General features: G+C 42.9%; 1 protein-coding gene across 1 annotated transcript in view; it reads right to left on the minus strand.

Moving 5' to 3' along the window:
* Nucleotides 1–22,339, minus strand: part of LOC120997655 (zinc finger protein 681-like) — a 22,923-nt gene extending 584 nt beyond the window's left edge. The window contains exons 1-3 of the mRNA XM_040427849.1: nt 22,279–22,339; nt 2,698–3,165; nt 160–338 (exon numbers count right to left, since the gene is read on the minus strand). Of these exons, the coding sequence (XP_040283783.1) occupies nt 160–338; nt 2,698–3,165; nt 22,279–22,339 (708 nt within the window). The remainder of the gene's footprint in view (nt 1–159; nt 339–2,697; nt 3,166–22,278) is intronic.
* Nucleotides 22,340–27,671: the final 5,332 nt, after the last annotated feature.

A 27,671-nucleotide genomic window follows, 5' to 3' on the forward strand; every position in this document is an offset into this window, starting at 1 on the left:
TATATTGGAATGAAGTAAAAAGAAACAAAAGGTTTATCAGCGACTTGTAAGCATGATTTCTGTTGCTCACTCGCATACAATATTGGCACAATAAGGTAAAATGAACACACATGTCTGCAAGTTTGAAAGACAAATTTCTTTGTAAAACATTATTCTTACACAAAACATCAACGTCTTCTCTTCTGTGTGGATTCTCTTGTGTCGATTAAGACTTAATTTCTGGTTAAAGCATTTCCCACATTCTGAACATGAATAGGGCTTCTCTCCTGTGTGAATTCTTTTATGTTGATCAAGGCTTGATTTCTGGTTAAAGCATTTCCCACATTCTGAACATGAATGTGGTTTCTCTCCTGTGTGAATTCTCTGATGTGCAAGCAGATATGATCTATCTGTAAAACATTTACCACACTCTGAACATGAATATGGCTTCTCTCCTGTGTGAATTATTTTATGTAGATTAAGGCTTGATTTTCGGTTAAAGCATTTCCCACATTCTGAACATGAATGTGGTTTCTCTCCTGTGTGAATTCTCTGATGTGCAAGCAGAGATGATCTATCTGTAAAACATTTACCACACTCTGAACATGAATATGGCTTCTCTCCTGTGTGAATTCTTTTATGTAGATCAAGGCTTGATTTTCGGTTAAAGCATTTCCCACATTCTGAACATGAATAAGGCTTATCTCCTGTGTGAATTCTTTTATGTTGATCAAGGCTTGATTTATGGGTAAAGCATTTCCCACATTCTAAACATGAAAATGGTTTCTCTCCTGTGTGACTTCTCTGATGTGTATAGTAAGATGGTTTTTATCGCAAAAATATTTCCCACATTCTGAACATGAAAATGGCTTCTCTCCTGTGTGAATTCTGAGATGTTTAGTAAGATTTTTTTTTCTATGAAACATTTTCCACATTTTGAACATGAATACGTCTACTCTCCTGTGTGAATTCTGAGATGTTTAGTAAGCCCTTTTTTTTCTATGAAACATTTTCCACATTCAGAACATGAATATGGCTTCTCTCCTGTGTGAATTCTTTTATGTTGATCAAGGCTTGATTTATGGGTAAAGCATTTCTCACATTCTGAACATGAAAATGGTTTCTCTCCTGTGTGACTTCTCTGGTGTGTAGTAAGATGTCTTTTTTCTCTGAAATATTTCCCACATTCTGAACATGAAAATGGTTTCTCTTCTGTGTGACTTCTCTGGTGTGTAGTAAGATGTCTTTTTTCTCTGAAACATTTCCCACATTCTGAACATGAATATGGCTTCTCTCCTGTGTGAATTCTCTCATGTACAACCAGATATAATCTAGCTGTAAAACATTTACCACACTCTGAACATGAATATGGCTTCTCTCCTGTGTGAATTCTTTTATGTAGATCAAGGCTTGATTTCCGGTTAAAGCATTTCCCACATTCTGAACATGAATGTGGCTTCTCTGCAATGTGAATTCTTTGATGTCCAAGCAAATATGATCTATCTGTAAAACATTTCCCACATTCTGAACATGAATATGGCTTCTCTCCTGTGTGAATTCTCTCATGTACAACCAGATATAATCTAGCTGTAAAACATTTACCACACTCTGAGCATGAATATGGCTTCTCTCCTGTGTGAATTCTTTTATGTAGCTCAAGGCTTGATTTCCTGTTAAAGCATTTCCCACATTCTGAACATGAATGTGGCTTCTCTCCTGTGTGAATTCTCTGATGTGCAAGCAGATATGATTTATCTGTAAAATATTTACCACACTCTGAACATAAATATGGCTTCTCTCCTGTGTGAATTCTGAAATGTTTAGCAAGACCTTTTTTTTCTATGAAACATTTTCCACATTCAGAACATGAATATGGCTTCGGCTTCTCTCCTGTGTGAATTATTTTATGTTGATCAAGGCTTTCTTTTCGGTTAAAACATTTCAAACATTCTGAACATGAATATGGCTTCTCTCCTGTGTGAATTCTCTTATGTTGATAAAGACTGCATTTCCTGGCAAAGCATTTCCCACATTCTAAACATAAAAATGGTTTCTCTCCGGTGTGACTTCTCTGATGTGTAGTAAGATGGTTTTTATCGCAAAAATATTTCCCACATTCTGAACATGAAAATGGCTTCTCTCCTGTGTGAATTCTGAGATGTTTAGTAAGATCTTTTTTTTCTCTGAAACATTTTCCACATTCAGAACATGAATATGGCTTCTCTCCTGTGTGAATTCTTTTATGTAGATCAAGCCTTGACTTCTGGTTAAAGCATTTCCCACATTCTGAACATGAATGTGGCTTCTCTCCTATGTGAATTCTCTGATGTACAAGCAGAGTTGATCTAGCTGTAAAACATTTACCACACTCTGAACATGAATATGGCTTCTCTCCTGTGTGAATTCTTTTATGTAGATTAAGGCTTGATTTTCGGTTAAAGCATTTCCCACATTCTGAACATGAATACGGCTTCTCTCCTGTGTGAATTCTGAGATGTTTAGCAAGACCTTTTTTTTCTATGAAACATTTTCCACATTCAGAACATGAATATGGCTTCTCTCCTGTGTGAATTCTCTGATGTGCAAGCAGATATGATTTATCTGTAAAATATTTACCACACTCTGAACATAAATATGGCTTCTCTCCTGTGTGAATTCTGAGATGTTTAGCAAGACCTTTTTTTTCTATGAAACATTTTCCACATTCAGAACATGAATATGGCTTCTCTCCTGTGTGAATTTTTTTATGTTGATCAAGGCTTGATTTCTTGGTAAACCATTTCCCACATTCTGAACATGAATACGGCTTCTCTCCTTTGTGTTGATTTCTGTGTGCAGAAAGCTCTGACTTACATCTTAACTGTTTTCCACGTTCCTCACAATTAAACATTTTACCCCGTTTCTGTCTTATATTTGGAGTAATAATCTGTGATTGAACAGTAGAAGATTCCTCATGTTTAGGATGATTATATGATAGATTTGGACTTGGGTTGATAATCTGTGATTGGTCATTAGAAAGTTCCTCATTCTTGGGGGAATTATTTGATGGCTCTGCATTGTGAAGTCCTGGATGTACATTACAGGTAATGAAGTTTTCTTCTGAAGAGCGCTGCCTGGTATCTTCATCTTCTTTATAATCTAGAGATAACATGATGATGTTTCTTTCAGGCTTCTCAGAGGGATTTTCTGTTAAGATTAAGAATAGATTTTATGATTTATTGTTAAAACTTTTTGGTAAATTTATCACATTCTAATGAGGTTGGATTCACATGTAACAGACATATCCATCTATGTTACGTGCACATGTATCTATGATGCTGTGAGTTGATGTCAGCTGAACCTGTGGTGGGGACACATGTGCACAATACAGATGGATAATATGTCCGTAATAAGCTCATGTGAATCTGGTCTTAGGCTGGAGAGACACATACAATATAAAATACATTTTTTGTGCCAGAAGTGGAGCCATCAGGAATGTGAGGAATACATCCTTCCCTTTCTCTGCAATGTATTTGCTGTAGAAATTTAAGGCTGACTCTTGAACGTATCCTGAGTTTCTGCAGTTTGCATATTGAGGATCTACTTGCAGATTTAGCCTAAATCAATGGAGCGAATTTGCGCAAGGAAATTGTAACAGGAGGAAGGAGGTCACTTTTTTCTTGCTACAGTGTGCGGATAAATCATCTACTAGATGATCGATTCAGCCTGGAGTATGACACAGAATGTGTTCCGAAGTCAGGGCGGAAAAAAGCTAATCAGAACATAAGCCAACATGTTTCAGTGACGTCCCAGATTCTGGGCTGCACTAAGTAACCACTCCCCCCCCCCCTTCAATACTGGGACATTAACCCTTTAATGTTCTGGCAATTTTCAATTTTTGAAAATTTTCGTTTTTTTTACTCCCAGCCTTCCCAAAGCCATAACTCTTATTTTCCCATTCACATAGCTATATGCAAGCTTTTTTGTTGCGGGACAAGTTGTACTTTTTAATGGAACCATGTACGGTTGCATACAATGTAGTGGGAAGCGGGGAAATAAATTCCAAATGGTGGGGTGGAATTATAAAAAATAAAATAAAAATTTCCAACAAAGCTTTATGGGTTTTAATTTTACAGCATTTCCTATAAGGTAATACTGACCTGTTACTTCCATTCACCGGGTCACTACGATTATAATGATATCAAATGTGTATAGTTTTTCTTGTATTTTAATACGGGGGGGGGGGGGGGGGATGTGAAACATTTTGGAAAAAAAACTTTTTTTCTTTGCATCAGCATATTCTTACCATTATTTATGATTCTTTTATAATAAAATTATTATATGCACGGAGCTGTACAAGGGCTCATATTGGGGAATGTATGCATTGGAGTCTAGTAGAATTATACTGTGCTCCTATGGTTCTGACTGGTACCTCCGATCTAAAGCAGAGTTTGGATCCAAGTTTTAAAGTCGTTTTTCACTTCAAATGCCGCAGTTATTCCATGAACTCTTGCGAGACTTCGCAAATAACTGACTTCACCTTATCGGAGGCCGTACATTTTAATGCTGTAGAGAGACGGATCTCTGTACAGCATTAAAAAGGGTTGTCCAAGTTATATTTGTCCTCAGGATAAGTCATCAATATCAGATCGGCTGGGGTCCGACACCCGGCCGATCAGCTGTTTGAAGAGAAGGCGCGCCCCGTGCCAGCGCCTCCTCCTCTTCACTGTTTACCTTCTAGCTGTTGTATCTGCAGCGGTGAGCAGGTGTAATTACAGCCAAGCCGTCCCATTCATTTCTATAGGACGGCTCATTACTGTACACTTGTATAGGAGCGATCCGTCCCATAGAAATGAATGGGACGGCTTGGCTGTAATTACACCTGCTCACCGCTGCAGATACAACGGCTAGAAGGTAAACAGTGAAGAGGAGGAGGCGCTGGCACGGGGCGCCTGCCTTATCTTCAAACAGCTGATCGGCCGGGTGTCGGACCCCAGCCGATCTGATATTGATGACCTATCCTGAGGACAAATATAACTTGGACAACCCCTTTAATCCGACGTTTTGAGGGAAGTGACTTTAAGTCTAGGATCCGCAGTTCGCTTCACTCATCACTATTAGCAATAGGGGGATGTTATCAGTCATTCCATCCTTCTGGATATCTAGTTTTCAGTACGCCTCTCGTTCAGTCATCTTCTTTTCTGAATCCCCCTCCCCATCATTTAACTTTTTCAGTTCCCATACATCTAAACCATCTGTGTTGCTCGTGTGATGTTGTATGAAATGTTTGGAGGCCGAGGAGGGGTTAACTGCATTTTTGCTGGTGACAAATGCTTCCGTGTCATCTCTTTTAGGGCTCATGCACACGACCACTGGGATTTTTGCAGGCCGCAAACTGCGGATTTGCAGAACATGGATACCGCTCTATGCGTTCCGCATTTCGCAGAACTGAAGGTCCTGCCCTCTATAGAATAGTCCTATCCTTGTGCGTAATGCGGGGAAGAATAGGACATGTTCTATTTTTTTTGCAGGGCCACGGAACAGACATATGGATGTGGACACATGGTGTGCTGTCCGCATCTTTTACAGCCCCACTGAAGTGAACGGGTCCGCATCCGACCCACAAAAAATGCTGATCAGATGCGAACTAAAAATATGTGTTTGTGTGCATGAGCCCTTCAAAGGGCAGGTTGTGCAGCCCACGTACTGGACATTGCATTAAGTGCAAGTTATTGAACTAGGAATGTAGTGTCCTCTGTGGTGCAAGATTAAGGCTACTTTCACATCAGCATTTTTCCTTTCCGGTATTGAGATATGTCGTAGGATCTCAATACCGGAGGAAAACACTTCAGTTCTGTCCCTTCATTGTCAATAGGGACAAAACTGAACAGAACGGAGTCACCAGATTACATTCCGTTCCATTTGGTTGCGTTCCCATGGCGGACAGAAAAACGCTGCATACAGTGGTTGTGTGTGTGTCATGGGATAATGTGTCTGAGAAAACGGATCCGGCACCCATTGACTTACAATAGTTTTGGCGCCGGATCCATCTTGGTTATTTTAAAGATAATAGAACCGGATCCGTTCATTACGGATGCAGACAGATGCAGACAGTTGTATTATCCTAAAGGAAGTGTTTTTGCAGAACCCTGCCAGCTCCAGAAAAACCGCAGATGTGAAAGTAGCCTTAGGGCGCATTCACATGCACGTGGTTTGGTTCCGCATCCAAGCCGCATTTTTTTTGCGGCTCGGGTGCAGACCCATTTACTTCAGCAGGCCGCAAAAGATGTGGACAGCACTCTGTGTGCTGTCCGAATCTGTTGCTCCATTCCGTGGCCCCGTGAAAATTATAGATCATGTCTTATTCTTGTCCGTTTTGCGGACAACTATCTGCATTTCTATAATGGGCCGTCTGTTCTGTAAATTGCAGAAGGCACACGGGCGGCATCCGTGTTTTGAGGATCCGCAAGCAGGCTCTCAGGGTTCATTCTCCCCGCCACAGCATGCACCGGAGGCATCTCCTCCTTCCCCAGACACCGTGAATAATGAGCCCTCACCACTGCGCATACCACGGAGAAGCAGCGCAGACCTCTCAAACACCCTGATGTGGGGGATTCAGCCGTACCGCTGACTTCCCGGACGTGGCATGCGCCATCTTTGTCCTCTACCAGCAGTCCGGAGAAGCAGAGTCCGTCTCTCCGGTGCCTCACCAAGACTCTCTTCGGTGGCCCCTAACCTGGCCCAATTCCAAACATCAAGTCATCCCGCCTCGGGTACGTTGCTTAAAACCTTAAGGACACAGGGCGTACCCGTACGTCCTGTGTAGTTTTGATCACTTCGGCACGACCGGCAGTGATCGGAACGGGGTGCCTGTTAAAATCATTCAGCAGGCACCCTGCGACAATGCCTAGGGGGGTCCTGTGACCCCCACATTGCCGATCGCTACAAACCGCAGGTCAATTCAGACCTGCGGTTTGTAGCGCTTATGCAAGTTTCTGATCCCTGCGGTCTGTAAGTGAAATACAGTGCAGTACACTATATAGTGTACTGTATTATACAGACATCAGACCCACTGGATCTTCAAGAACCAAGTGGGTCTGGGTAAAAAAATAAAATAAAATAAAAAGTGAAAAAAAGTTAAAAAAAAATAATTATGTATCCCCGATGAAAAAAAAAAAAAAATCCCTACACATGTTATATATCACTGCATCCGTAACGACCTGGTCTATAAAACGGTCATGTTACATTCCATGCACGGTGAAAGCCATAAAAAATAAAAAACTATGACGAAATTGAAAGCACATGATCTAATCTGTCAGATAAACGTTGTAAATAATAAAAAATAAAGACGTTGCCAAAACAGGTATTTTTGGCAAATTTTCCATTTTAATCCATTTATTCCCGTAATAAAGCAAGGGTTAACAGCCAAACAAAACTCAATATTTATTGCCCTGATTCTTTAGTTTACAGAAACACCCCATATGTGGTTGTAAACTACTGTACGGGCACACGGCAGGGCGCAGAAGGAAAGGAATGCCATATGGATTTTGGAAGGCAGATTTTGCTGGACTTGTTTTTTGACACCATGCCCCATTTGAAGCCCCCCTGATGCACCCCTAGAGTAGAAACTACAAAAAGTGACCCCATTTAAGAAACTACACCCCTCAAGGTATTCAAAACTGATTTTTCAAACTTTGTTAACCCTTTAAGTGTTCCACAAGAGTCAATGGTAAATGGAGATGAAATTTCAGAATTTCTATTTTTTGTTACTTTACTTCGCAAAAAGTGTAATATAGAGCAACCAGAAATCATATGTACCCTAAAATAGTACCACAAAAACTTACCCCGTAGTTTCCAAAATGGGGTCACGTTTTTGGAGTTTCTACTCTAGGGGTGCATCAGGTGGCTTCAAATGGGACATGGTGTAAATAAACCAGTCCAGCGAAATCTGCCTTCCAAAGACCACACGGCGCTCCTTTCCCTCTACGCCCTGATGTGGGGCCGTACAGTTGTATACGACCACATATCGGGTGTTTCTGTAAACCGCAGAGTCAGGGCAATAAATATACTTTTGTTTGGCTGTTAACCCTTGCTTTGTTAGTGGAAAAAAATGGATTAAAATGGAAAATTTGGCAAAAAATTTAAATTCTGAAATTTCATCTCCATTTGCCATCAACTCTTGGGGAACACCTAAAGGGTTAATGAGGTTTGTAAAGTCAGTTTTGAATACCTTGAGGGGTGTAGTTTCTAGAATGAGGTCACTTTTGGGTGGTTTCTATTATGTAAGCCTCACAAAGTGACTTCAGACCTGAACTGGTCCCTAAAAAGTGGGTTTTTGAAAATTTCGGAAAATTTTCAAGATTTGCATCTAAACTTCTAAGCCTTGTGACGTCCCCAAAAAATACAATGGCATTCCCAAAATGATCCAAACATGAAGTAGACATATGGGGAATGTAAACTAATAACTATATTTGGAGGTATTACTGTGTATTATAGAAGTAGAGAAATTGAAACTTGGAAATTTGCTAATTTTTCCCATAAAATCTATAAAATAGATTTTTTTTTACTCCATTTTACCAGTGTTATGAAGTACAATATGTGACGAAAAAACGATCTCAGAACGGCCTGGATAAGTCAAAGCGTTTTAAAGTTATCACCACATAAAGTGACACTGGTCAGATTTGCAAAAAATGGCCTGGTCCTCAAGGTGAAATAAGGCTGTGCCCTTAAGGGGTTAAAGGGGTTGTCCGAGATATTTTTTTGTTCTATGTTTCTAACTAGGCAAATGTAACAGCTTTCCAATTAACTCCCTTTATCTCCAGTGGCTGGTTTCTCAGATTTCACTGAGGGTCACATGGACTATGATGTCAGCTTCTCTCCCTGCTCTGATGTTCGTGCACAAGCCCGAGAGATCTGTACACGAGACTTCACTGTGCTGGCCACGCCCCCCTGCACTGCCGGCTGCTGCTTATTGCTCTCTCCCAGGATTTTTAACCCCTTCAGCTGCACAGACAAGTGTTTACTGTGTAGCTGCAGGCAGTGAGGAGACAAATGCTGGGCACAGGAGCTGATAGAGAAGTTCTGCAGAGCATTGCAGGTAGGGGGAAGATCCTGTGTGTATAGGCAGTGTCATTGTACAGCTGGGACTTGTAGTCCTACACATACAATATGCTGCTGAGTCTCCCAGCCGGCAGATGTCACTCAGGGCAGTACTTGTATTCACTCCCTTAGCACTACAGGGGGAGGGGCCCAGATGGTTGTTGTTGCAAGTAAACAATGGGCCAGAAGAGAACCAGGGAAATGAGGAAATAGATATTTTTTGCTTAAAACTTGCTTAGCTTAGTGTGAGAGAGTGACTGGAAAAGTAGTAGAGAATAGTTATATTTCGCCTAGGTTTCTTTCATATACCATGTACTACGCTACAGGAGGTGGATATCTCAACTAGGAAACCTGGGTGAGATATCAGAAATCCAGGAAAAGATGGTCTGCCTTAGCAAAACATAAATGGTGTTGTCGGGCCTGGATTTTAATGGAATGAGGATGCAGGTTGGTAGCGGGGCTCCTCATTCCCTTCCTGTCCAGAACAGGTTTCATATAGAGCTCTCAGCCAGGTGATGGAGCTCAGCTCATTTCTGGGCTATGAAGGTTTGCACTATGAGCATGTCTGGGTGGGGACTGGTTGAACTGACTGGCTTTCACCATCGCTGCTGAAGTCTGTGCAAACAACAAAAAGGACACAGAGTTTATTTTGAATTGTGTCGTGTGGCTGGTAGTAGGCCGCCCGTATAGAAAGGGTAATTTTATGTTTAGTTAGTGCTCAGCCGAGCAGGAATTTATTTTGTATCTTTGCCTGAATGTAAAGGCTTTATATTTTGTTTGTGGATGAGAATAAAGAAAACAGGCAAACCCCTGTGTGAACTGTGCCATTGTGCCATTGTGTCACTGTCTCTGACTGCTGTGCCTACTACTATGGAGCCGACCTTCACATTAGTTATATATCACTGACCATCAGATTTACAGTGCTATATTATATATTTTTTTCCCGTAACTCGGACAACCCCTTTAAAGAGAAGCTAATTGAAGTCAGCAAATCCCTACATGCTGATCCACAAGCTTTGATCTCCCCTATTCAGGCCACCATCCAAGGCCTTCTTCCCAGGGTGTACCATATTGAAAATAAAATATGGAGGGTTTGCGTCCTCCCATAACAATCAGTTGGATGCACATACTGAAATGTCATAAGAGCTAGAGAAAATAAAGGCTAAGCTCAATGATTTGGAAGACATATCCCGCAGAAACAATATAAAGTTTAGAGGAATCCCTGAGGATATCCCTAATGAAGACCTCAAACAATATCTCTGCTTGTTATTTCAGGCCCTCATACCGACTTTCACAGCTCAAGACCTGGTTATTGATAGGGCCCACAGGGTTCCAAGACCCAGCCATCTCCCAGCCTCTATCCCGAGAGACGTGCTGGCGAGGATTCATTATTTTCACATAAAGGAACAGCTACTAGAGGCGTCCAGAAAAAAGGGTACCCTGCCGGCCCCTTACCATACCATCAAGCTATTCGCTGATCTTTTGGCTGCCACATTGAAACAACATCGCCAACTGGCCCCTGTCATGTTGGGGTTAAGAGATCATAAAATCACATATCGCTGGGGGGTTCCTAGTTAAGCTATTAATAAACAAAGATGGCTCCTGGCATACCATCAGTTCAGTGGACGCTGGCAGATCTCTCCTATTTTCTTGGAACATTGAAGTTGCTGACTACCAGAAAGAGAAACCTCCAGACCCCCACCATCTTTCCGAGGAATGGCGCTTGGTGGAGTCTGAAAGAGGCACCAAACATTGAAGCCTGCATATCCGTTCTACTTGGGTGTATATAGCTGCTACATCCAGAAGTCAAGAAGTTTGTGGCTCCTGACTACATGGAATTGACTTTTTCTGTTATATTGTTGTCCTTTTTATGTTTTTCAGTTTTCTCCCACCTTTTCTCAGCTACTAGATGTTCTCCAAAGATACCAAAGAGTTGCTTCCGACATCACTAGGGCCAAGTCTCCTACCCTGGACAACCTGGTTAATGTAATGTTTAGCTTCTCTTGTATGTACAATGGTTATTAAGATTGTATCACTAAATGTAAAGGGCCTTATAAGCCCTCCGAAGAGATCCTTTATGTGGAAGGAGGACCTAGACTTCAAATGCGACATACTTTGTGCCCAAGAAACTCATATAGTAGCGCAAGAAAGTTACTGAAATCGCCACCCCAAATTTCTGATAATTATTCAATCAATCACACTTTACCAAAAAACGGAGGGGAGTTCTTTTAGCTTTCAGAGATACCTTCGCATTCACCCCTATCTCGAAAATAGTAGATGAGGCTGGCAGATACATCATACAGGTATGCCTCATTAATAACGTCCATTACACTGTGGTGGCGTTATTGCCCCTAATGCCCATCAAATTAGCTTTCTGAACAAGCTCCTCAGGAAAATTGATAAAGTCAAACAGGGTCAACTTCTGCTCTGTGAAGATTTCAATTTAAAGGGAACTTGTCACCAGTTTTATGGTGTCCTAACTAAGGGCAACATAAATAAGTGACTGATTCTCTTAGCAAAATGCTGGGTCACTTTCTTTAATTGACCAAGTCAATCTGCCAACATCTTGTATTGAAAAGCTCCAGCTGATAATGATGAGTCATGAATATTCATGAGCTCCTGACTCTCCCCGCCCACCTGCTGCTGAATGACAGTTTGTTTCCATATGAACCAGCAACAGGTGGGCAGGGGAGTGGCTATAGCTCTGAATTAAATATACACTGGACTCAATGACATCACGCCGGACTCAAATCAGCTCATTAGATAAGATTAGCCCCCTATACTCAAACAACCCGAGAGACCTCAGGCTCCAATTTAACCTGTTACGGACACAGGGCGTACAGGTACGCCCTGATGTGCTGGTACTTAAGCACACAGGGCGTACCTGTACGCCCTGTGTATTTCCGATCACCGGCGGGTGGTGATCGGAACTGGGTGCATGCTCAAATCATTGAGCAGGCACCTTAGTAGAATGCCAAGGGGGGCCCTGTGCCCCCCCCGTGTTGGCGATCGCAGCAAACCTCAGATCAATTCAGACCTGCGGTTTGCTGCGTTTCCGGGTTATTCGGGTCTCTGGTAACCCGATAACCCGGAATAGGGCGGTGATTGGTGGTGTATTATCACATTACCTATCACCGTCCTGCGATCCTGAGAGGTGGCGGTCACGCCACCTCTCAGGATCGCTTCTGATTGGTCGGCTGACCAGGTGGGCAGGAGAGAAAGGAGGTCCGTGGAGCAGGAGAGAGTGGCGCTCGGCTGTATTGCAAGTTGTTTTGTGCCATCCGGCACAAATCTGTGTTTTTGGGAGAGGTAGATTAGGCAGGAATAATGAAATCAAACAGTTTTTCTATTGTGTTGTAACACCGAATCGGGTGTCTGGGGTCCACAGCACTCAGCTGTGTGACCCTAGACCCCCCAGGGCTGAGGAGGCATACGCCCTGCTTGCCTCCGAATCAGAGTCCCAGTGAGGACGAGGATGACCCCACTTTCCTCTTGTCATCAGCATCCTCCTCATCATCTAGCGATGATAATGAGCCCCCAAGGCGGCGAAGACGCCGCCAGGCGGAGCAAGGGGACCGCCATGCCAGGGACACTGTGGCCCACACTAGTACGAGCAGCTCTGGGGCTCGTACTAGTTTTCCGGCCCACCAGATAAGTCCACCTGAGCGCCCTACCGGTGAACTTGTCTGGTGTACCCCAGAGCATTTTGAGCCTGTGATTCCTGATTTTGTTGGCCAAGCAGGAATCCAGATTCCCACAGTGGGCTTCACTGAATATGGCAAGTCCAAGAATTAGATGATCTACTAGTTGAGGAAATAGCTAAAATGACATTGAAAGGGGAAGTTATCATTATGGGAGACTTCAATCTTCCAGATGTAAACTGGAAAACCAAAATAGCTAGTTCTGCCAGGAGTACAGATATTCTAAATTCCCTACTGGGATTATCTCTACAGCAAGTTGTTGAGGAGCCAACCCGGAAGGAGGCCATTTTAGATTTAGTATTCACAAATGGGAAGTTGGTATATGATATTACTGTAGGGGAAATATTGGGATCTAGTGATCACCAGTCAGTGTGGTTTACTATAAGTACAGTGAGTCACACCACACAAAAACAAAAGTTTTAGATCTTAAAAAAAACTGACTTTTCTAAAATTAGATTAGTGGCATACGAGTCCCTATCAGATTGGAACAGTTTCATCGGAGTCCAGGAGAAATGGGACTACTTAAAAGTGGCACTATTGAAGGCAACAGAAAGTTGCATTAGGCTTGTCAGTAAAAGCAAAAAAAGGAAGAGACCACTGTGGTACTCAGCAGAAGTGGCTAAAATCATTAAAAACAAAAAGATAGCATTTAGGAATTATAAAAAAAAAACAATACGAGGATCACAGGCAAATTTATAAGATTAGACAGAGAGAGGCCAAACAAGTTATAAGAACTTCTAAAGCACAGGCAGAAGAGAAATGAGCTCAGTCAGGGAAAAAAGGCGATAAGGCATTCTTCAGATACATAAATGAGAAAAGGAAACTAAAACAAGGAATTACCAAATTAAAAACAAAAGAAGGAAGGTATATGGAAGAGGATAAAGAACCAGCTGACGGCCTCAATGAATACTTCTGTTCAGTTTTTACAAAGGAAAATGAAGGAAAAGGACCTCAGTTAGGAAAGAAGACTAATGAATCTTTTGTTGATGCATGTGTCTTTACAGAGGAAGAGGTTCTAAGTCAGCTGTCTAAAATTAATACAAATAAGTCACAGGGGCCTGATGGGATACACCCAAAGCTATTAAGAGAGCTCAGCGGTAAACTAGCAAAACCATTAACAGATTTATTTAACCAATCACTGGGAACAGGAGTCGTCCCAGAAGATTGGAAAGTAGCAAATGTTGTGCCCATTCACAAGAAAGATAGTAGGGAGGAATCGGTCAACTATAGGCCAGTAAGCCTGACATCAATAGTGGGGAAATTAATGGAAACCATACTTAAAGGGAACCTGTCATGTGGATATTTGATTATAATATAACTAATTATATACAATCATTAACTACTAAAAAGTACCTTAGATGTATTCACTTACTGGTGTGACAGATGGTTATCTCATAATATACACACAAAAATGCCACATGCTAATGAGCTTATTTGAGTCCGGCGTGATGTCACTGAGTCCGGCGTATATTTAATTCAGAGCTATAGCCACTCCCACTCATATTGAAACAAACTGTCATTCAGCAGCAGGTGGGCAGGGAGAGTCAGGAGCTCATGAATATTCATGACTCATCATTATCAGCTGGAGCTTTTCAATACAAGATGTTGGCAGATTGACTGGGTCAATTAAAGAAAGTGACCCAGCATTGTGCTAAGAGAATCAATCACTTATTTATGTTGCCCTTAGTTAGGACACCATAAAACTGGTGACAGGGTCCCTTTAAGGAGAGGATTGTGGAACATCTAAAATCCCATGGATTGAAAGATGAAAAGCAGCATGGGTTTACTTCAGGGAGATCATGTCAAACTAATCTTATAGATTTTTTTGATTGGGTGACTAAAATAATAGATGGCGGAGGTGCAGTAGACATCGCTTATCTAGACTTCAGTAAGGCTTTTGATACTGTCCCACATAGAAGGCTTATCAATAAATTGCAGTCTTTGGGCTTGGACTCCCATATTGTTGAATGGATTAGGCAGTGGCTGAGGGACAGACAACAGAGGGTTGTAGTCAATGGAGTATATTCAGACCATGGTCTTGTTACCAGTGGGGTATCTCAGGGATCTGTTCTGGGACCCATATTGTTTAATATCTTTATCAGCGAAGTTGCAGAAGGCCTCGATGGTAAGGTGTGTCTTTTTGCTGATGACACAAAGATTTGTAACAGGGTTGATGTTCCTGGAGGGATACACCAAATGGAAAAGGATTTAGGAAAACTAGAGGAATGGTCAAAAATCTGGCAACTAAAATTTAATGTTGATAAGTGCAAGATAATGCACCTGGGACGTAAAAACCCAAGAGCAGAATATACAATCAGTGATACAGTCCTAGCCTCAGTATCTGAGGAAAGGGATTTAGGGGTCATTATTTCAGAAGACTTAAAGGTAGGCAGACAATGTCATAGAGCAGCAGGAGATGCTAGCAGACTGCTTGGGTGTATAGGGAAAGGCATTACCAGTAGACAGAGGGGGGCGCTCATGCAGCTCTACAGAGCACTAGTGAGACCTCATTTGGAGTATTGTGCTCAGTACTGGAGACCATATCTCCAGAAGGATATAGATACTCTAGAGAGAGTTCAGAGAAGAGCTACTAAACTGGTCCATGGATTGCAGGATAAAACTTACCAGGAAAGATTAAAGGACCTTAACATGTATAGCTTGGAAGAAAGACGAGACAGAGGGGATATGAGAGAAACTGCTAAATACATAAAGGGAATCAACAAAGTAAAAGAGGAGAGAATATTTAAAAGAAGAAAAACTGCTACAAGAGGACATAATGTTAAATTAGAGGGGCAAAGGTTTAACAGTAATATCATGAGGTATTGCTTTACTGAGAGAGTAGTGGATGCATGGAATAGCCTTCCTGCAGAAGTGGTGGCTGCAAATACAGTGAAGGAGTTTAAGCATGCATGGGATAGGCATAAGGCCATCCTTCATATAAGATAGGGCCAGGGGCTATCCATAGAATTTAGTATATTGGGCAGACTAGATGGGCCAAATGGTTCTTATCTGCCGACACATTCTAGGTTTCTATGACTTAGTTTTTTTTTTTGAGAATCTGATGGTGGAGCAAACGAACTTGTACGCCCAACAGTTCATTGCTCAACACCTGGGCTACTTTTTAAATAGGGCCGGTGGTTGGACTCCAGTCAGTGCAGCCAAGATGAGGACTTTTGCGGCCTCTTGCTGCACAAGGGCCTAGTCAAAAAACCCAGTGTCAGGCATTACTGGAGTGGGGACGTCCTCTACCAGACCCCGCTTTACGGTACAGTACAGCTATGACACGCTCCCGGTTTGAGGCCATCCGGAAATGCCTGCATTATTCAGATAATGCAGCATGTCCCCCCCGAGGTGATCCTGCCTATGACCGCCTGTACAAAATCAGGCCAGTCATCGATCACTTCGGGGCCAAATTTTTGGAGGCCTATGTACCTGGAAGGGAGGTTGCGGTTGATGAGTCTCTCATTGCTTTTAAGGGGAGACTCATTTTCCGCCAGTATGTTCCCTCTTAGCGGGCGAGGTATGGCGTGAAGCTGTACAAACTTTGTGAGAGTACCTCAGGGTACACTTACAAGTTGTGTGTACGAGGGGCGAGATTCCCGTATTCAACCCCCAGAATGTCCCCCCACTCTGGGCGTTAGCTGGAAACTTGTGTGGGACCTTATGCACCCACTGCTAGATAAGGGTTACCACCTGTACGTGGATAACTTTTATACTAGTATCCCCTTGTTCCAGTCCCTCGTCGCCATATCCACGTCCGCTTGTGGGACCGTGCGGAAAAATCAACGCGGCCTCCCTACCTACCCCTTCCAGGTACCTATCCCCCAGGGGTGAGACCGTGCCCTTACCAGTGGAAACCTGTTGCTGGTCAGATATAAGGACAAGAGGGATGTCCTTGTACTGTCCACAATTCACGGTAACGGCATCACCCCTGTCCCTGTGCAAGGTACCGGTCCCCAAAAAAGTGCAGAGTGTAGGAGAGGGATACGGAAGGACACCACGACTCATTGTGACACGTGCCCCGATCATCCGGGCCTCTGCATTATTGGTTGCTTCAGGGAATACCACACTTCCATGGAGTACTAAATTTATAATACCCTTCCTCAATTTTAATTCCATTTAGCCACTGACAATCAAAAAAATATATAATTATAATAATAATAGTAATAATAATAATAATCTCAGACTTGAGACACTAAAACAAAAAAGTTTTTTTCAAAAATATTATTTTGTAAAGCTAAAATAAATAAAAGAAAGTAGACATATTAGGTATCGCCGTGTCCGTAATAATCTGCTCTATAAAAATACCCCATGACTTAACCCATCAGATGAACACGGTCAAAAAAATAAAATAAAAGCGGTGCAAAAAAAAAAAAAAAGGTATTTTTTTGTCACCTTACATCACAAAAAGTGTAATAGCAAGCGATCAAAAAGTCATATGCCCCCCTAAATAGTGCCAATAAAACCGTCCTATCATCCCGCAAAAAATGAGTCCCTACCTAAGATAATCGGCTAAAAACTAAAAAAAAAAACTGACTCTTAGACTATGGAGATACTAAAATGTTGTTTTTTTTGTTTATAAAAAGGATAATATAGTGTAAAACCTAAATAAATTTTAAAAAAATAAGGGGTTGGGTCAGCACAACCTGCCTGTAGGTGCAGATCACTATGGCGAAATACATATATAAACGGAAAATGCAAATGTGATCGCACACTACATCCAGCACTCTGCCCTCCATGCTGGATGAGACATTGGTTTATATTTTGGCCAAAGCATAGTAAGCCACTTTGGTGACATATTTGGTATCGCCGTGTCCCTAAGAATCTGCTCTATAAAAGTACCCCATGACCTAACCCCTCAAATGAACACGGTCAAAAAAAAGAAAAAGTGCCAAAACAGCTATTTTTTGGCAAATTTTCCATTTTAAACCGTTTTTTTTCCAGTAACAAAGCAAGGGTTAACAGCCAAACAAAACTTAAATATTTATTACCCCGATTCTGCAGTTTACAGAAACACGCCATATGTGGTCGTAAACTGCTGTACGGGCACACGGCAGGGCGCAGAAGGAAAGGAATGCCATACGGTTTCTGGAAGACAGATTTTAATGGCCTTTTTTTTTGGCACCATGTCCCATTTAAAGCCCCCCTGATGCACCCCTAGAGTAGAAACTCCATAAAAGTGACCCAATCTAAGAAACTACACCCCTCAAAACTAAATTTTACAAACTTTATTAACCCTTTAGGTGTACCTCATCAGTTTGTGGCACATGGAGATGAAATTTCTGAATTCCTATTTTTGGTAACCTTGCCTCACAAAAATGTAATATAGAGCAACCAAAAATCATATGTACCCTAAAAATAGTCCCAACAAAACTGCCACCTTATCCCGTAGTTTCCAAAATGGGGTCACTTTTATGGAGTTTCTACTCTAGGGGTGCATCAGGGGGGCTTCAAATGGGACATGGTGTAAATAAACCAATCCAGCAAAATCTGCCTTCCAAAAACCACACGGCGCACCTTTCCCTCTACGCCCTACCGTGTGCCCGTACAGTAGTTTACAGCCACATATGGGGTGTTTCTGAAAACTACAGAATCAGGCCAATAAATACTGAGTTTTGTTTGGCTTTTAACCCTTGCTTTGTTACTGGAAAAAATAGGAAATTTGGCAAAAAATTTTAATTCTGAAATTTCATCTCCATTTGCCAATAACTCTTGTGGAACACCTAAAGGGTTAACAAAGTTTGTAAAATCAGTTTTGAGTAACTTGAGGGGTGTAGTTTCTAGAATGGGGTCATTTTTAGGTGGTTTCTATTATGTAAGCCTCACAAAATGACTTCAGACCTGAACTGGTCCTTCGAAAGTGGGTTTTTGAAAATACGCCAATATGCCTTTTTATGCTGGTCTAGTCAAAGGGCTACACGGGTCTCCCCGCGAACACTCTGGGGGCTTGGCAGACTCCGAATATTAGGGCACGATATTGAAAATGAAGAATCGGCACGTGATACTAAGCATCTTTCATAACTATTGTGCCCATCACACAGTCCTTGAAACGATACTTGATTGTGGATTGGATGGACTCCATCCTGAATTTCCTTACACGCCAGGTACGGATTCATCTCCCTGAGGTTTAGAATCATATAAAAGGAACCATAAGTTTTCAGAACTTTCCAATAGAGAAAAGACCTCCTTGTTTACTGCAGAAGCACTTTATGAATTTGCATGTAAATCTGAGATTTTGAATTTTTCTGGGGCCGGGACTGAAGGTGGCAACCCTCCTTTACTTTGCTTCTCATCTAACAGCTTGCCAAAATGTTTTTACAAGCCTGGGGAAAAAGAAGGTGCAGTATTCGGAATGTAGGTCTTATACAGTGCCATAAAACGTATTCATACCCCTTGAACTTTTCCACATTTCTTCACGTTACACTCACAAAATAAGATGTATTTTATTGGGATTTTTTGTCATCGACCAACAAAGCACAAGTCTGTGTGAAGTGAGAAGAAGATGAGACATTGTTTAAAAGTGTTTAATAAATAAATATCTGAAAGGTGGGGCATGCATTTGTATTCAGCCCCCTGTACTCTGATCCCCCTAAATAAAATCCAGTGCAACTAATTGCCTTCAGAAGTCACCTAATTATAGAGTCCGCCTGTGTGTAATGTATTCTCAGTATAACTCCAGCTCTTCTGTGAAGGGCTCAGAGGTTTGTTAGAGAACATCAGTGTCACGGCTGAGGATGGGGGAAATCCTCAGCCGTGCGATGTCAGTTGATGTTTTGGCTGCTCGGCCAGGACAACAGGATTAGGGAGCAGGTCACCTCCTACAGCGTCCCTAACCTGACCCTAACTCCTAGCTGCATGGGCCGACCTTTAAGGTAGGAGGACCCATGCTCCGGAACCTCGGATCCCTAACTCACCCTCCGACCGGTCCCTGGACTAGGAGTCAAGGTAAGACGGCCTGTTCCTACTGTACACGGAGGAACAGGGGTCTCACTGGCCAAGCTGCAGGGAAAAAGGGGACACAAACAAACTTACGGATATGGCAGGTGAACTATCCGAGTTCCACCTACCTGCCACAGCCCTGCTGACTGGATCCCTGTGCAAACAGGCACCCAGATCCATAAGCTGCACTAAACAACATAGGACAGGAAAACATCAAATAGACATCACACATAAACTTAACATAAACTAAAATGTGACATATGGTTTATGAACCACAAGGGTGGCTCTCACAGGCAGTTGGTATACACAGGAGGCTGCTATCAGCTAAGCATGGCCGAAGCAACCTCCTGAGCCCTGCCAAACACCAAGGCTATATAGGCCTAAGAGGCCACACCCAACGGTCAGACACACCCAGTGACATCACACACACTGGGAAGGAAGTTAACCCTTCCAGAACCACAGGAAAGGGAAAACACCAACTAAAAGGGAAAGTGACCGACACAACAAACACACTGTGGTTGTTGCCACAGGCAACGACATGGATGGCAACCGTGTCCTGGGAGTCAGCCCCAAGGCCGGGACACTGCCACCACATGTACACAACGACAAACGTTGCCACGGGCAACCACAGTGCAGGAAAGGTGTCCGTGCACACCACACAGAGTGCACACAGACAAACGACAGTGCATACATACACGCAAACTCCAAGGGAACCGCACACAAAGCTGTTGTCCGCGGACAACCGCACCTGAGGCCAACAACATTATGCCTTCAGCTGCGGTTGACACTACAACCCAAACCGCGGGCAACTGTATGCGGCTCCCAAGGAGTCACGGCCAAAACCGTGGCCGTGACAATCAGGGATCAAACAGCATCATGAAAACCAAAGAACACGCCAGACAGGTCAAGAATAAAGTTGTGAATAAGTGTAAAGCAGGGTTAGGTTATAAAAAAAAAAAATATCCAAAGTTCTGAACATCTCATGGAGCACTGGTCAATCCATTATCTGAAAATGGAAGGAGTATGGCACAACTGCAAATCTAGAAATACATGACCGTCCACCTTAACTGACAGCCAAGGCAAGGAGAGCACTAATTAGAGAAGCAGCCAGGAGGACCATGGTCACAGTGCAGAAATCCACAGCTCCGGTGGGAGAATCTGTCTACAGGACACCTATTAGTTGTGTACTCCACCAATCTGCCCTTTATGGAAGAGTGGCAAGATGAAAGCCGTAAGAAATCTTGTTTGAAGTTTGCCACAATGCATGTAGGGGACACAGCAAACACGTGGAAGAAGGTGCTCTGGTCAGAGGAGACCAAAGTGGAACTTTTTGGCACAAATGAAATATGCTATGATGTACAGAAAACTACCACTGCACATCACCCTGAACCCACCATACCCACCGTAAAACATGGTGGTGGCAGCATCATACTGTGGGGGGGCTTCTTTTCAGCAGGGACAGGAAAGCTGGTCAGAGTTGATGGGAAGATGGAAGGAGCTAAATACAGGGCAATCCTGGAGGAAAATATGGTAGAGGCTGCAGAAGACTTCAGACTGGTGCGGAGGTTCACATTCCAGCAGGACAACAACCCTAAACATCTAGCCAGAGCTACAATGGAAGGGTTTAGTCTTGTCTGTGACAAGACTTAAAAATTGCTGTTCACAGACGCTTCTGCAGAGAAACCTCACACAGACTTGTACTTTGTGTTGGTCGATCACATAAAATCCCAATAAAATACATTTAAAGACTATGTATGGGGAACATTATTTTATGATTGCATTTTACTCATTTGGGTCTAAAATCATTTTAGTAAAAATATTGAGCCGTTCTGTCAAAGGGTTCATTGTTTTTCTAGCTGTGTGACTGGTACTTGTGCTGGTCATCTAATAATCCTGATCTCTAAATTACTAGGGCCTGTATTACACCAACAGATTATCTGACCAATATCTGTCCAATGAGACCAATAGTTGGTGTGTATAACAAAAGATCTGTGTGTGTAATAGGCCATCTGACCAATCAATGAACAGAAAATTTGTTGGTGTAATACAGGCCTTAGAGGCTATCAGTAAGATAAGAACTGATCGATAATGAGTGTCTATAATGTAAGAGATAAGGAGCCTGTCACCTCCCTGCCTGACGGAGCAGAGAGAAAATTCATATCCTGCCAGTAGAGCATCTCAGCTATGTACAGAGAAAAGGACTCCATATTTTTAATAAACCAATTGAAAAAAAGATTTTTAGCTCAAGTACAATATGCCCCCAAAGGTGTCCATAGCCTTTAAGTTTTTGGGTATAACATAAAAAATGTGACAATCTGATCATTCATAATAACTACTACAAGTCTCCAGCCTTTATAGTGTAGTAGTAATGTAATCTATAACACCCGGCATCTAAAGACACTTACCTGAGGTATAACAGCCATTACTACATGTCTCCGGAGCCTTTACTAGTATAAAACCATTAGACTGCCAAAGACTCAAAGCTGGGTCACTGCCCGGAGTGCTCCTTTACTGAAGCTCTAAGGTGGACCCTCACCTGAAGAAACCTCCCAATTCCCTTCCTTCATTCATTATTCCATACCTGTGGTCACATGGACTGGAATGTCCTCCTTCACCTCAATCTTACACGGGGGATCGCCCATCATCCGCTCTTCTTCATCCTCCACTTTAATATCAGTCAAATCTTCCCCCTGATTTGTCATCTGTAACAATTCAGGACAATACAGCAGACAGGTGGGAAATCTAACAGATCCACATAAGAGACCCCCACCATCTATGACACCTCTATGACTGCAGGACCCCCTATATAGATGTGTATAGGGCTCAGCTTTATCTACCTGATGGTTCTCTGGGAGCTTCTCCTCTGGACATTCCTGGGAATACAGAGGACGGGGACATCTCTCGGGGGGATTTCCTTCTAGGAGTCCATCTGTAGGAAACACACAGGGACAGGAGAGATTATTACATGTGATGATGAGATGATGGGAGTAGTATCCAGGTGACCCATGACAGCCCCCCTCCTTACCCTGCTGATCGCCCCATAAATCCGTCTCCTCTTCTTCTTCATCTTTAATCTCAGCCTTAATATCCATCAGATTTTCATCCTAAACAAGAGAAATGTAAAATGATCTTTGGTTCAGTCCCTTTCTGTTCAGATTCTGGGGAGACTTCAGCTCCATCTACCTGATGGTTCTCTGGGAGCTTCTCCTCGGGACAGTCCTGGCAATACAGAGGACGGGGACATCTCTCGGGGGGACTTCTCCTCCTGGAATCAGAACCTATAGAAGATAACACACAGACTGAATACAGTACTGAGCACTGAATTGCGGCAGAGGAGAGCAGGAACCTGTGGGTGGATTAGGGTGGAGTTCACCCCGCTGCCCTCCGAGTGTCCTGATGACTGGGGTGTGGCAGTCAGCAGCCTGGATGTCTATGGGCAGCCAGCAGCAGTTCGTGAGCCACAGATTTACCAGCCTTTCTATGGTTTCCTGGGGAATTTCTAACCCTTCAGTTTTCTGCTTCTAATGGAAAAGAAAAATCCTTGGAAAGTGTGATCCCTATATATAGTAATGTCATCTATAACACCCGGCATCTGATGACACCTACCTGAGGTATAACAGCCATTACTACATGTCTCCAGCCTTTATAGTGTAGAAGTAATGTCATCTATAATACCCGACATCTGATGACACCTACCTGAGATATAACAGCCATTACTACGTCTCCAGCCTTTATAGTGTAGTAGTAATGTCATCTATAACACCCGGCATCTGATGACACCTACCTGAGGTATAACAGCCATTACTACATGTCTCCAGCCTTTATAGTGTAGAAGTAATGTCATCTATAACACCCGACATCTGATGACACCTACCTGAGGTATAACAGCCATTACTACATGTCTCCGGCCTTTATAGTGTAGTAGTAATGTCATCTATAAATGTAACGATGCCTGGCACACTAATCTACTCATGTACGGGTTTGGTTATAATCCCAGATTCTACAAAATATGGTCAATTTGAATATATATATTAGGTTTGTTCCGATATACCATTTTGATTTGTTTTCGATATAATAAAAAAGTATTGCGATACTGTATACCATTCGATACCACACGAAAAAATAAAACACCAAAAAAGCCACGTGCATCCCACATTTAAAAAAAATGGCGAATCGTGAGTTTTTTTATTATTTTTTTTCTGTTACGGCGTTCACTGCATAGGGCATTTTTTTATATTTTATTAGTTTGGACTTTTCGGATGTGGAAATATGTTTATTTTTTATATGTAAATTTGGGAAAAGGGGCGATTTTTCATATTTAGTTTTTTTTAATACTTTTTATTTAATAACTATTAGCCCCCTTAGGGGTAGAACCTGGGATCTTTCCATCCCTTGTCCTATGCACCCTGATAGATCTCTATTAGGCCTCTTTCACACGGGCATCGCAGGTGAGGGCTGGATGCGTTCAGGTTGCATTGCGGCAAACCCGCGCAAGTAACATAGTAACATAGTACATAAGGCCGAAAAAAGACATTTGTCCATCCAGTTCGGCCTGTTATCCTGCAAGTTGATCCAGAGGAAGGCAAAAAAACCCTGTGAGGTAGAAGCCAATTTTCCTCACTTTAGGGGAATAAAAAATTCCTTCCCGACTCCAATCAGGCATCAGAATAACTCCCAGGATCAACGACCCCTCTCTAGTAGCTATAGCCTGTAATACTATTACACTCCAGAAATACATCCAGGCCCCTCTTGAATTCCTTTATTGTCCTCCCCATCACCACCTCCTCAGGCAGAGAGATCCATAGTCTCACTGCTCTTACAGTAAAGAGTCCATAGTCTCACTGCTCTTACAGTAAAGAGTCCATAGTCTCACTGCTCTTACAGTAAAGAGTCCATAGTCTCACTGCTCTTACAGTAAAGAGTCCATAGTCTCACTGCTCTTACAGTATAGAGTCCATAGTCTCACTGCTCTTACAGTATAGAGTCCATAGTCTCACTGCTCTTACAGTATAGAGTCCATAGTCTCACTGCTCTTACAGTAAAGAGTCCATAGTCTCACTGCTCTTACAGTATAGAGTCCATAGTCTCACTGCTCTTACAGTATAGAGTCCATAGTCTCACCGCTCTTACAGTATAGAGTCCATAGTCTCACCGCTCTTACAGTATAGAGTCCATAGTCTCACCGCTCTTACAGTAAAGAGTCCATAGTCTCACTGCTCTTACAGTATAGAGTCCATAGTCTCAATGCTCTTACAGTAAAGAGCTCCATAGTCTCACTGCTCTTACAGTAAAGAGTCCATAGTCTCACTGCTCTTACAGTATAGAGTCCATAGTCTCACTGCTCTTACAGTAAAGAGTCCATAGTCTCACTGCTCTTACAGTATAGAGTCCATAGTCTCACTGCTCTTACAGTATAGAGTCCATAGTCTCACTGCTCTTACTGTAAAGAGTCCATAGTCTCACTGCTCTTACAGTAAAGAGTCCATAGTCTCACTGCTCTTACAGTAAAGAGTCCATAGTCTCACTGCTCTTACAGTAAAGAGTCCATAGTCTCACTGCTCTTACAGTAAAGAGTCCATAGTCTCACTGCTCTTACAGTAAAGAGTCCATAGTCTCACTGCTCTTACTGTAAAGAGTCCATAGTCTCACCGCTCTTACAGTAAAGAGTCCATAGTCTCACTGCTCTTACAGTAAAGAGTCCATAGTCTCACTGCTCTTACCGTAAAGAATCCTCTTCTATGTTTCTGTACAAACCTTCTTTCCTCCAGACGCAGAGGATGTCCCCTCGACATAGTCACAGTCCTGGGGATAAATAGATGATGGGAGTGATCTCTGTACTGATCCCGGATATATTTATACATAGTTATTAGATCTCACCTCAGTCGTCTTTTTTCTAACGTGAATAACCCTAATTTTGATAATCTTTCAGGGTACTGTAGTTGCCCCATTCCAGTTATTACTTTAGTTGCCCTCCTCTGGACCCTCTCCAGCTCTGCTATGTCTGCCTTGTTCACTGGAGCCCAGAACTGTACACAGTACTCCATGTGTGGTCTGACTAATGATGCACGGAATTTCAGTCAGTTTTGACTGCGATCGAGTTCAGTTGTTCAGTCTTTCCTGTGCGAGTGCAATGCAATGCAACAATGCGTGAAAATTGCACCGCATCCGCACTTGCTTGTGATTTTCACGCAGCCCCATTCATTTCTATGGGGCCTGCTTGGAATGAAAAACGCAGAATATAGAACATGCTGCGATTTTCACGCAACGCACAAATGATGCGTGAAAAACATCTTATGTGCACAGCCCCATTGAAGTGAATAGGTCCGGATTCAGTGCGGGTGCAATGCGTTCACCTCATGCATTGCACCCGCGCGGAATACTCGCCCATGTGAAAGGGGCCTTAGGGTGACTAGGACTTCACACTCTCCCTGCTGCCCTGTGCATAGTACACACAGCAGCAGGGAGGTTATCATGGACGGCTTCAGTAGTGTCCTGGCTGCCATGGTAACTGATCGGAGCCCCGGGATTACATTGCAGGGGCTCCGATCAGAAGATGCCAATGCACCACCAATGAGGGGGAGGGGTCTTGTGGCCACTGCCACCAATGAGGGGGAGGGGAGAGGACCCTGTGGCCACTGCCACCAATGTTTTTAATACTGGGGGGGGGGGCGCACTGCACCACAAATGATTTTGGCTCTATACACCACCACAATGGATTTGGCATGAAACGAACAAGATGTGCTTTACCTGCAGACTGTCAGCTTTAATTTGAGGGTATTTACATCCAAATCAGGTGAACGGTGCAGGAATTACAACAGTTTGCATATGTGCCTCCCACTTGTTAAGGGACCAAAAGTAATGGGGCAATTGTCTTCTCAGCTGTTCCATGGCCAGGTGTGTGTTATTCCCTCATTATCCCAATTACAATGAGCAGATAAAAGTTCCAGAGGTCATTTCCAGTGTGCTATTTGCATGTGGAATCTGTTGCTGTCAACTCTCAAGGTGAGATGCAAAGAGCTGTCACTATCAGTGAAGCAAGCCATCATTAGGCTAAAAAACACAACAAACCCATCGGAGAGATAGCAAAAACTTTAGGCCTGGCCAAAACAACTGTTTGGAACATTCTTAAAAAGAAGGAACGCATCGGTGAGCTCAGCAACACCAAAAGACCCGGAAGACCACGGAAAACAACTGTGGTGGATGACCGAAGACTTCTTCCCCTGGTGAAGAAAACCCCCTTCACAACAGTTGGCCAGATCAAGAACACTCTCCAGGAGGTCTAGGTGTATGTGTGTCAAAGTCAACAATCAAGAGAAGACTTCACCAGAGTGAATACAGAGGGTTCACCACAAGATGGAAACCATTGGTGAGCCTCAAAAACAGGAAGGCCGGATTAGAGTTTGCCAAACGACATCTAAAAAAAGCCTTCACAGTTCTGGAACAACATCCTATGGACAGATGAGACCAAGATCAACTTGTACCAGAGTGATGGGAAGAGAAGAGTATGGAGAAGGAAAGGAGCTGCCCATGATCCTAAGCATACCACCTCATCAGTGAAGCATGGTGGTGGCAGTGTCATGGCGTGGGCATGTATGGCTGCCAATGGAACTGCTTCTCTTGTATTTATTGATGATGTGACTGCTGACAAAAGCAGCAGGATGAATTCTGAAGTGTTTCGGGCAATATTATCTGCTCATATTCAGCCAAATGCTTCAGAACTCATTGGACGGCGCTTCACAGTGCAGATGGACAATGACCCAAAGCATACTGCAAAAGCAACCAAAGATTTTTAAGGGAAAGAAGTGGAATGTTATGCAATGGCCAAGTCAATCACCGGACATGAATCAGATTGTGCATGCAGTAGTAAATTAACCCTTTAAGGACCCATGACGTACATGTACGTCATTTCTTTGCCCAGCAGGGGTCCGGCAGTCACTGATAGCCAGACCCCTGCTACATGCGCCAGCATTAACC

This window comes from Bufo bufo, chromosome 4 (assembly GCF_905171765.1).
Source record: "Bufo bufo chromosome 4, aBufBuf1.1, whole genome shotgun sequence".
Classification (NCBI taxonomy): domain Eukaryota; kingdom Metazoa; phylum Chordata; class Amphibia; order Anura; family Bufonidae; genus Bufo; species Bufo bufo.